Genomic DNA, 10217 nt, shown 5'->3' on the forward strand with positions numbered 1-10217 from the left:
GGTGGTAGAGTAAAGAAGGGAAGTAAAACTGTCTGGGTGGTAGAGTAAAGAAGGGAAGTAAAACTGTCTGGGTGGTAGAGTAAAGAAGGGAGGTAAAACTGTCTGGGTGGTAGAGTAAAGAAGGGAAGTAAAACTGTCTGGGTGGTAGAGTAAAGAAGGGAAGTAAAACACTGGAGTTAACTTTGAGTGAGAGGCTTGGAGTAGCAGATCACCATGTAACAGCTGGGTTCTAGGTTTCAGTGGCAGTTAGACACATACTGGGCAGAGAGATCTTCATTTATCAAGATGGTCCTGTATTGCCTACTCTCCTGACCTCTAGAGCTGTTAGATTTTTTTTAATCACTTAACAATTAAATGTCCTGCCTACCTATGCTCCTCTACCTTGGGTGCGGCTCAATAATATCTCCTTCCTCTTGAAGTGTGCACTCGTTCACTATTCCCCACAAAATGAAAAGCATTGGATTGGTGGAGGCATGGGCTAGAGGGTGTTTCCATATACCAGTCAATTCCTTTAAAATCCATGAAGGGAAGTGAACAGGTGCACACTTCAGGAGAATGTAGATATTATTAGGATGCCCCAGAAACCCACTCTGCCATTTTCCTCCTCTTTCTCACTTTAAAGCTCTGTTTTCTCTCTGTGTTCCAGCCGGATGCTTCTAGAACCCGTCCCTCAGGAATTCTATGTGTGTTTTCATGACTCCGTGGCAGAGGTTCCCGTTGAGATGGCCTTCCGCCTATCTTTCGGCCTGGCCTTGTGACGAGCCGTCTGCCAACAGTCTCTTAATGAACTCTGATAACACTACTACCTACAGACAGCGGTGCACAACCCTGGGTTCTTTTCATTAGGCATCAAATGGGAGAAAACTGATAGAAACAGGGAGGGGCTACCTGAACTCCAATAAGAACCGCTTGTTTGTTTCCCGTCACAAAATATTTTACAACAGTACACCCTAATGAACACGACCCTGGTATTCAACATTTCATAGTCGACCTCAACGCCTGCTTACTGTCTGTCTGAGATATTGCGGGAACTAAGACTTGTCTTGTTCCAAACAGACATTGATCACCTGACAGCAGATAAAAGGAAAGACCAAGGTTGTTCTCTGTTAGACTTGGACCAGCTCCAGTGGAACAGCAGGGCTGCATTCAGCAGGGCACAACGCTGTGGAACATTCAGATAGAAATATATTAAATAGAAAAAACACACCTCTGATATGTAGAATATAATTGTAAGGAATCACGTCAGCTCTATTCATGGCATTTCTATCTGTAACGTCCCACTACACTTGCCTACTGAACGAAGCCCTGGGTTTACTGGATGCAACAATTTTCTGTCCGAAATGGCACCCTACTCCGTATTGAGTGCACAGCTTTTGAATCTGGTCAAAAGTAGTGCACTTTGTAGGGAATAGTGTGCCATGAGAGTGTGGAAGGTAGGACAAGCCACTAAACTCAATAATACCTCAGAAAACAGGCTGATGTGACTGCAGCGAAAGCATTTTGCTTCTGCTCTGACCGTAGAAATAGAATCTCATTCTAGTTTAGTGATTCTGACATTGCTGTTCACTTAAAGTATGCCTGACCAAATAATGTGACTGTTCTTGCCTGCTAGCCTCTCCACGTTGGCATGGCAACAGCCTTAAGTGGAGTTAAATTCCTATATGTTGTTGATTGTGGGGAGGGTATTGTATTTAAGATGTACAGTATTTTGTATAGAAGTCAAATCATTTGTGATACAAATGCACCTTTGAGTCTGTTAATTAAAATAAAAACCTGTTTTGGTTTCCTGGTGTAATTTTCTCCATTTATCAAACAGTGTGTAACATGTTAACATGACACTATACAGTGCTTTACAGCTTCCTAAATGAATACAAAACCATTAACGATATATTTACACAAATGAAAGTCCTTCATGATCAACAGGCAAAAGAGCACTTTGTAATTTTAGGAAAAAGCTGGTTTACTTCAGCTGATTCATTTCACAGAACAAGGTTACCTTGTTAAATTCTTATACAATCTACATCACGTGGACTACCACAAACAGGATCTAGAAATGAAATACAAACTGGCTAATGGGGCTGTAGCCTCCATTATAATGATGCGTGTTATCAGGGCTACATTTGACTGATGCATTGATTTGAACAACATTCATCTCTTTTGTAAGTACACATAATTATGTCATTAGTTTGCCACCAGAAATGCAGAGGAAATGACCAATTACTGGACATGTCAACAACAAAAAAATGCATTTTTATAATCTGCTAAATAAAAAATATCCACCTTGTCCTTTGATTTATCCCTAGAGTCTGTACGGCCAGCAAGCCGAAACCTTCCAAAGAGGTCAAGTTCAAATGGCGCTCTCCACAACAAGGACCAGATTCTTCTTGTAGCACTCCAGACTACAGAGAGGGATCCCTGTCTTGGAGCACGAGTACCTCTTCAGATTACTGCACCCGTTTACTCCGCACCCTACCGGTGCCGGTGGAGGGGGGCACATGGGAGCAGGAGTGGGGGCTAGCACCCCCTTGGGAAAGGAAATCCCCATTCCCTGGGCCGAGTCGCAGTAGCGGACCATGGGACACTGGGCCTGCTTGGACTTGCGTTCCCTCATGCTCTTGATCTTGGCCTTCGAGGTTTTGGTGAGCCTCTCAATGGTCTGGTTCTTGTTCTCCTCTGCCTTCTTGGCAGCCTGCAGGCGCCTCTTGCGGGCGCGCTCCTCCCTCTTCTGCATCATCTCAGCGGTCATCTCCTTCTCCTTGTAGCCCATGGGCAGCTCCAGGAGAGGCTGGTTCTGTTGCTTGTGCAGGAGGGCTTTCTGTAAGGCAGAAGCACACACACACAAATGCACAGTCAGGTACAGTAGGATGTAGACCTAAATCTATAGGGTTAGATAATTTCTGTAACCTTCCAACTTTTTAACCACTAGCAATTTCGCAGGTCATATCGTAACCTTAAATCACATGGTGGAGGAAAAACTCAGAACTCTACATGTTAGACTAGCCTAGGCCTGTCCGGACGGACCCTGTTACCTGTCTGGCTGTGAGGAGTGACTCATCGACCTCCTTCTTCAGCTCTCCGTTGTCGTCGAGCTCTCCTTTCTCCAGGGCGTCCAGCCACTTCTCCTCCTCGTCCACCGGCCCCCCCAGTCCTCCCAGGGAGTCAGAGTCCATGTCTGGCAGAGGAGACGGGTCCAGGTTACTGTCCTCATCTAGAGACAAGAAACAGAAAGAAAAGTGCATGGTCAAGATATTAGAATGACATGACTGCGATCCAAATGTTTACACAAATAAAGCTGAAATGTCTTCAGTCAATAAGTATTCAACTCCTTTGTTAAAGCAAGCCTAAATAAGTTCAGAAGTAAAAATGTGCTTAAAAAGTATCACAATAAGTTGCATGGACTCATCACTCTGTGTGCAATAACAGTGTTTAACATGATTTTTGAATGACTACCTCATCTCTGTACCCCACACATATAATTATCTGTAAGGTCCCTCAGTCCAGCAGAGAATTTCAAACAGATTCAACGACAAAGACCAGGGAGGTTTTACAATGCCTCGCTTAGAAGGGCACCCATTGGTAGATGGGTAAAAAAATAAATAATCTAAGCAGACATTGAATATCCCTTTGAGCATAGCGAAGTTATTAATTATACTTTGGATGGTGTATCAATACACCCAGTCAATACAAATATACAGGTGTCCTTCCTAACTGAGTTGCCAGAAAGGAAGGAAACCACTCAGGGATTTCACCTTGAGGCCAATGGTTAATTTAAAACAGTTACAGAGTTTAATGGCTGTGATAGGATAAAACTGAGGCTGGATCAACAACGTTGTAATTACTCCACAATACTAACCTAATTGACAGAATGAAAAGAAGGAAGCCTGTACAGAATAAAGAATATTCCAAAACATGCATCTTGTTTGCAAAAAAGTAATACTGAAAAAAATGTGGCAAAGCAAGTAACTTTTTGTCCTGAATGCAATATTATGTTTTTGGGCAAATCCAATACAACAAATTACTGAGTACCACTCTCCATATTTACATTTACATTTAAGTCATTTAGCAGACGCTCTTATCCAGAGCGACTTATGTTATGGATATGCTAGTAATCTCTAAGTAAGGGGGAGTTTTACAGGATAAAAAAAGAAATGGAATGGAGCTAAGCACAGGCAAAATCCTAGAGGAAAACCTGGTTCAGTTTGCTTTCCATCAGACACTGGGAGATGAATTCACCTTTCAGCAGGACAATCTACACTGGAGTGCTTACCAAGTAGACAGTGAATGTTCCTGAGTGGTCGAGTTACAGTTTTGACTTAAATCTGCTGGAAAATCTATGGCAAGACCTGAAAATGGTTGTCTAGCAATGATCAACAACCAATTTGAGCTTGAAGAATTCAGAAAATAATAAATTGGCAAATGTTGCACAATCCAGGTGTAGAAAGCTCTTAGACACTTACCCAGAAAGACTCACAGCTGTAATCACTGCCAAATGTGTTTCTAATATGTATTGACTCAGGGGTGTGAATACTTATGTAAATACGATATTTCTGTATTTAATTTTCAATAAATTTGCAAACATTTCTAAAAACATGTTTTCACTTCGTCATTATTGGGTAGATGGGTGAGATTTTTTTAAATTTAATACATTTTGAATTCAGGCTGTAACACAACAAAATGTGGAATAAGTCAAGGGGTATGAATACTTTCTAACGGCACTGTGTATAGTAAATCAATCAGTTTAAACAGGAAATTACATTTATATTGATTGGACATGATGAGAGTAAGAGACAGACCTTGGCACTCACCAAGCCAGGCCCGGTACTGCTCGAGTGGGACGCCCTCAGAGGGCTCCTCATCGTCATCATCATCTGAGTCGTCATCATCGTCCACGATCATCAGAGGAGACGGGGAGCGGGCTACACCGGGGACCACACTGAATGTTGGCACACTGGTTCATTAAAAAAAAAGGAGAGATAATGAGAATGGGGTTAGAATTTCAGGTCACGTGAACGCTGGACCTATATTTTGTATCAGAAGTCAATAAGAACTGATTAGGCCCAGGGTGAGTTTCTCCAAAATATAAAGATTATCTTTAGCACTAAGACCATGTTAAAACCATTGGTAGGCAATGGGCAAACCATGATCTTTATGTTTTCTGAGAAACTCACCCTTGTTAAGCTCAGTGGTCTCTGTGTCACTCTTAAAGTAGAAGCCAGCGAGGTCTCACCTTTTGGTCCCCAGCGTTTGGCCTCCCAGTTTGATCTTGAGTCGGAGCTGCGTGGGGGGCTTGAGTCGAAGCTGCGTGGGGGGCTTGAGTCGGAGCTGCGTGGGGGGCTTGAGTCGGAGCTGTGTGGGGGGCTTGACCAGGATGCCAGAAGATGACTCCAGGGCCTCGGAGTAGGAGCTGTGCCCGTCGTCACGGTGATGCTTCTTCTTGTGCTTCTTATGCTTCTTGTGTTTCCTCCTATGTAGGCTGTGTAACCCCAGGTGGTCTCCATCACCTGTAGTCACAGATAACCAATAAAGATGTAGACAAAATAGATAGAAAGACAATCAAGCCTATTTAGAATTGTTGTTGACAGGTTGGTGGCATCTTAATTGGGGAGGACGGGCTCGAGGTAATGGCTCGAGCAGAAAAGGTGGAATGGTTTCACTCCGTTCCAGCCATTATTATGAGCCGCCCTCCCCTCAGCAGCCTCCACTGGTGTTATGGGCTAGGTTGGTGGAGCATGGCGCTTGCAACACCAAGGATCGTGGGTTTGATTTCTGCTGGGGACACCCATCAGAAAAATGTATGCATGGTTGTCCACGACTAAAAAAGAAAAGAAAAGAGTGCTCTGTTCTTTAGACCAAACTGGTCATAATTTTAAAACATGTATTTTTTTCATATATAGACACACACCATGTGTATGAATAAATCAACTATATGCACTGAGCTTGTCTGATGCTTTAAGCGCAGTGTATGATGAAATAACTAAGACACACAAATGACTCAAGGGGTAGCCCAATGGCAAAAAATACCTAATTTGTTTAGGAACATCATTCCCTATTCCCTCAACCCCTTCTCTCTTTATGTGAAACATGTATGCATTGCATGCACTTGACTAATAGGGTCTGACCTATCTAATAGGACCTATCATAATCACATCAATAAATTGGTTATAACCAACTCCAAACACGTAACACACCACGGGTACCAAACAGGTGCTTTTAGATCACAATATGATGCAGAGCTGTTGTGAAGGAAGTGAGTTTGTGTTGATACCTCCCCGCAATTGCGTCACACCATCAATATGGCGCCTCCGACCACATTTTCGGATCAAGCATACATTTTCTCTTAGAGTGATGGACTGTGCCATCCCCATGACCTCCGCAATGGATTAGTCCACTGAGACAGGCGCTAATCAGACAGGTGTTTTGTGCACCATGGATTTTTTTGCGACTGCTTGACTAAGGAAATATCGGGCGACCAACAGCCTATTGACCAGTCGACTAAACAGTGTCTGCTAAATGGCATATAATATTATTATAATGCCATGTATGACTCAAAATAATGACTAGTGGCTTCTGGACAGTTCCTAATGGCTTCTTATGGCAAGTGAATATGATGGTGTCAAATCTTCAATTCACAAACAACCAACCAGGCATTTGTATCCAGATGATTACAGGTTAGATCAGTAACAGGGAGAGGGGGTGGGGACTAAAAGAAAAGCAGCCATGCTTGCGTCATGGGAGCATAACATCAACAGTAAAAAAAAAAAAAAAAAACTTACCTAAAAGAAACCTTGGGTGGATCATGTCTTTCCTTTTCCCCATTAAAACGACTATATGTAAATCAAAACAAGCAAAGGCGTTTTGCAAGTTTACATCACAGCAAGGTCGTTGGCCTTGATCTAGCTATATGCGGAAAAGTCGTGTTATCAAACGCGATAGCTTCTCGACACACGAGCAACCTACTCGAGATTTTTCACACGATTTGATAGCCTGGTAAATTGCAAATATTCTACTTTGCTAGCTAACGCAGTTGCAAGCACATTTGATGTGACAAATAACAACTGACTAGCTAGCTGGAATGATTAGCTATCTACTGTAGCTAACATTAGCCTTTAGATAAATTAGTTGCTCACAAATCAATGATTCATGGTGCGGATGCAGCTGCTTTCCTTCGGTTAAGTTGCTAGTTATTTGTACAAACGGGACAGTAATGACTGAGTTATTATTTGAAAATACACAAGCCCGAGAAATCAAAACAAATAGCTAGCTAGCTACGTGCTAGCAGCAAGGGAATATTTCCCTCGCGGGTTTCAATACGATTATTTACGTGTATTCGGGTACGCTGCCGCCACCCACCGGTGCGGCGGTGGAAGTACTGTCTAGCCTTGACTGTTACGTTCAGTATTAAATTATCGGAGATCATTTGTTACGATTTTATTATCAGGGATTCTTTTAATTTTTTTCCCATCATGCAGTTAGTTGATTTACGTATAATTACTTGTACAGTAATCTCAAAATTATATTATTATTTTGACCCCTGGGTAATGTAGGGCTTGTAAGTAAGCATTTCACTGTAAGATCTACACCTGTTGTATTCGGGGCATGTGACAAATAACATTTGATTTGGGTTGATTTGTAGTCCAAACACTCCAGTGGACTATTGCAGTGAAAATTACATTATCCAGTGGCCACTGTACGTTTAAGTGTAAAACGATTAAGGTCAGTCATAAAACAAACGTGGTTGTATACATAAATCGGTTGTTCGTTTGCTCAAATGTATTTATATGATACGATTTTTGTGCACTGTATTTCAGGTTTAATCCGTGCATTATGTTCTTTATTTTAATTTTATTTATATATTTTTTTGTTTGTTGGGGGGGTAGTTCAGCTTTAATATTGCAGATAGATTGTGGCTTCAATCAATTTAATGGTCTGCATAATTTCCAATCCCCCATATATATTTTTTGTAAATATACAGCATATATATTTATTTATTTATATATATTTCCTTTATTATTTCCCCTAACCCTACCATCCCTCCCCTAATTGGAGTAAACTGTGAGCAACTCTTAGGCTTCTACTTCCAGTTTATACATACTATATACATTTTACGGACACAATATATTTTAAATAGATATCTTCTGTTTGTTTTTAGTCCCATCCTTCAGCTCCACTCAACCCCTTCTATCTATCTCTGAACAATATCCAGTTTATATTTCTATTTGCCATATATTTTTCAACTGTCCTGTGATGTTTCACAAAAGTGCTGAACCTTTCTATTCTCATAGTTTCTACAGATTGTAAATTAAATATACATTTTTTTAAGAGTTGTCTTATATTATTGATCGATTGACTATGACTTTTCAAAACACCCAGCAGTGCTATTTGCAGAGTTAGCTCCAAATAAATGTCGCAATTCTTCCGCCATTCCCGAACTTGTGACCAAAAACAAGCTACATATGGACAGTACCAAAACAAATTATCTAATGATTCTTTCTCTTCGCAGCAAAATCTGCAGAGCTGGGATGGTTGTATCCCCATATATATAACATTATATATATATATATATATATATATATATATAAATATATATAACATTCCTAAAACCCGGAAATAAGTTACATCTGGTTCGTTCAGCCATTCCTATGTCAAAAATGAATAGGAAAGGAAAAGGGTTTTGGGATAAATGCTGAAAATAAAGTCTGAGGTTAACACAGATTTAGGAGAATTTATATGTTTTCTTCTATGAGATAATATCAGTCAGTTAACATGACCTTTATGAATTATGAAGTCTTTGTGCTTTCTGTGTCTTTTTATTATTACATAAATTCTAGTGTTGTTTGCTGATGAAGATGATCTCATCAGTGAAGGCTCCTCAGAGGAGGAAGGGGAGGACCATCCTCCTCAGTGAATTTCATAAAAATTGAAATTGTCAAACATTTTAAAGTTATCCTTTTTTGATACAACTATACTAAATATATTCACGTCTCCAAATAACTGATTGAAACACACTATTTTGCAAAGACGGTCTACAGTAGCGTCAACAGCACTCTGTAGGGTAGCACCATGGTGTAGCCAGAGGACAGCTAGCTTCCATCCTCCTCTGGGTACATTGACTTCAATACAAAACCTAGAAGGCTCATGATTCTCACCCCCTTCCATAGACTTACATAGTAATTATGACAACTTCCAGAGGACGTCCTCCAGCCTGTCAGAGCTCTTGCAGCACGAACTGACATGTTGCCCACCCAATCAAGGGATCAGATAATTAATCTAGTACAGAAAGCATAAACTACAGCTAGCTAACACGGCGGTGTATAAAATGTGGTGAGTAGTTGACTCAAAGAGAGAGAAAGACAATTGTTCAACAGTTTTGAGCAAATTAATTTCTTCCAAAATGAAGGACAAGCAAGAGAGAAATAGATTTCGTATTTTTTTCTTCACTTTCAGTTTCACTTACTTAGCTAGCAAATGCAGCTAGCTAGTTTAGCCTGCTGAAACACCCTACTCAAACACAGGGATGGTATGTTAGCTAGCTGGCTATGACTTACCAACACAACACTGGAACTCTTCCAAGTCAAGGTAAGCTTTTGGTATTACTAATTTATTGCCACCGGGGCCAGCCGGTGTACCTGCTTATTGACAGTACACTAACATTACTGCATGATTGTAGGGGTTTACCAACGCGTTAGTTATATTAGCTATGCTGACTATGAGGTTACTTGAGCTAATATGGTGACAACATGTAAGCTGTTTGTAGAGGTTTGGCTTGGAAAGGTTCTCGCCTGGTCACTTGCAGCTGATTTGTTGTGCATTGAAGTCCACAAGCAGCATAAGATGAGGGACAGACAAACCAGCCTGCATATGTCCTCTATTATTATTGTTCAGCGTTTGGTTATTTTGACCCTTGATTATTGTTCTTACTGTTGTCCCGTTGACAACATAGATTTTTATAATGTTTATAATATTAATATTGCAAATCTCCAAAGTAAGCTTTGGCAATATGTACATTGTTACGTCATGCCAATAAAGCGAATTGAATTGAATTGAATACAACGTTGCTGTTATGAGAGTGAACTCTGTTTACCCGCGATCGGGTGTATTCATTTAGCAGATTCTGTTGAAAAACGTTTCTTAAACGGAAGCAAATGGAACAAAACGGGGATAAACATGCCTGTTTGCAACTGTTGGACTAATGATTACACCCTATATCAGCTAGATGC

At 40.8% G+C, this 10217-nt stretch overlaps 2 protein-coding genes across 6 annotated transcripts in view; one reads left to right on the top strand and one right to left on the bottom strand.

Moving 5' to 3' along the window:
• Positions 1 to 1784, top strand: part of intu (inturned planar cell polarity protein) — a 51627-nt gene extending 49843 nt beyond the window's left edge. For all 4 annotated transcript variants that reach the window (XM_055900965.1, XM_055900967.1, XM_055900963.1 and 1 more), the window contains exon 17: positions 647 to 1784. In XM_055900965.1, coding sequence (XP_055756940.1) covers positions 647 to 758 — 112 coding nt within the window. In that variant the 3' untranslated portion in view covers positions 759 to 1784. The remainder of the gene's footprint in view (positions 1 to 646) is intronic.
• LOC129835352 (INO80 complex subunit B-like) lies at positions 1777 to 7331 on the bottom strand. 2 transcript variants are annotated; one of them, XM_055900969.1, is made up of 5 exons: positions 6774 to 7331; positions 5228 to 5501; positions 4806 to 4948; positions 3030 to 3208; positions 1777 to 2815 (listed from the first exon to the last, which is right to left on the bottom strand). In XM_055900969.1, the coding sequence occupies exons 1-5, from the start codon at positions 6814 to 6816 to the stop codon at positions 2348 to 2350; spliced, it is 1107 nt and encodes a 368-aa protein (XP_055756944.1). In that variant the 5' UTR covers positions 6817 to 7331; the 3' UTR covers positions 1777 to 2347. The 2 variants fall into 2 exon arrangements, with proteins under 2 accessions (XP_055756944.1, XP_055756943.1); XM_055900968.1 differs by having other exon boundaries at positions 4794 to 4948.
• Positions 7332 to 10217: the final 2886 nt, after the last annotated feature.

Source organism: Salvelinus fontinalis, chromosome 36 (genome assembly GCF_029448725.1).
Source record: "Salvelinus fontinalis isolate EN_2023a chromosome 36, ASM2944872v1, whole genome shotgun sequence".
In the NCBI taxonomy this organism is placed as follows: Eukaryota; Metazoa; Chordata; class Actinopteri; order Salmoniformes; family Salmonidae; genus Salvelinus; species Salvelinus fontinalis.

What these genes read in the sequence shown, in the direction of transcription:
- LOC129835352 (XM_055900968.1), bottom strand. Translation starts at nt 6,816, where the DNA reads ATGGGGAAAAGGAAAGACATGATCCACCCAAGGTTTCTTTTAG. An exon ending in CCACCCAAGGTTTCTTTTAG is followed by an intron (nt 5,502 to 6,773) that starts GTAAGTTTTTTT and finishes CTGTGACTACAG; the next exon opens with GTGATGGAGACCACCTGGGG. An exon ending in CAAACGCTGGGGACCAAAAG is followed by an intron (nt 4,949 to 5,227) that starts GTGAGACCTCGC and finishes TTAATGAACCAG; the next exon opens with TGTGCCAACATTCAGTGTGG.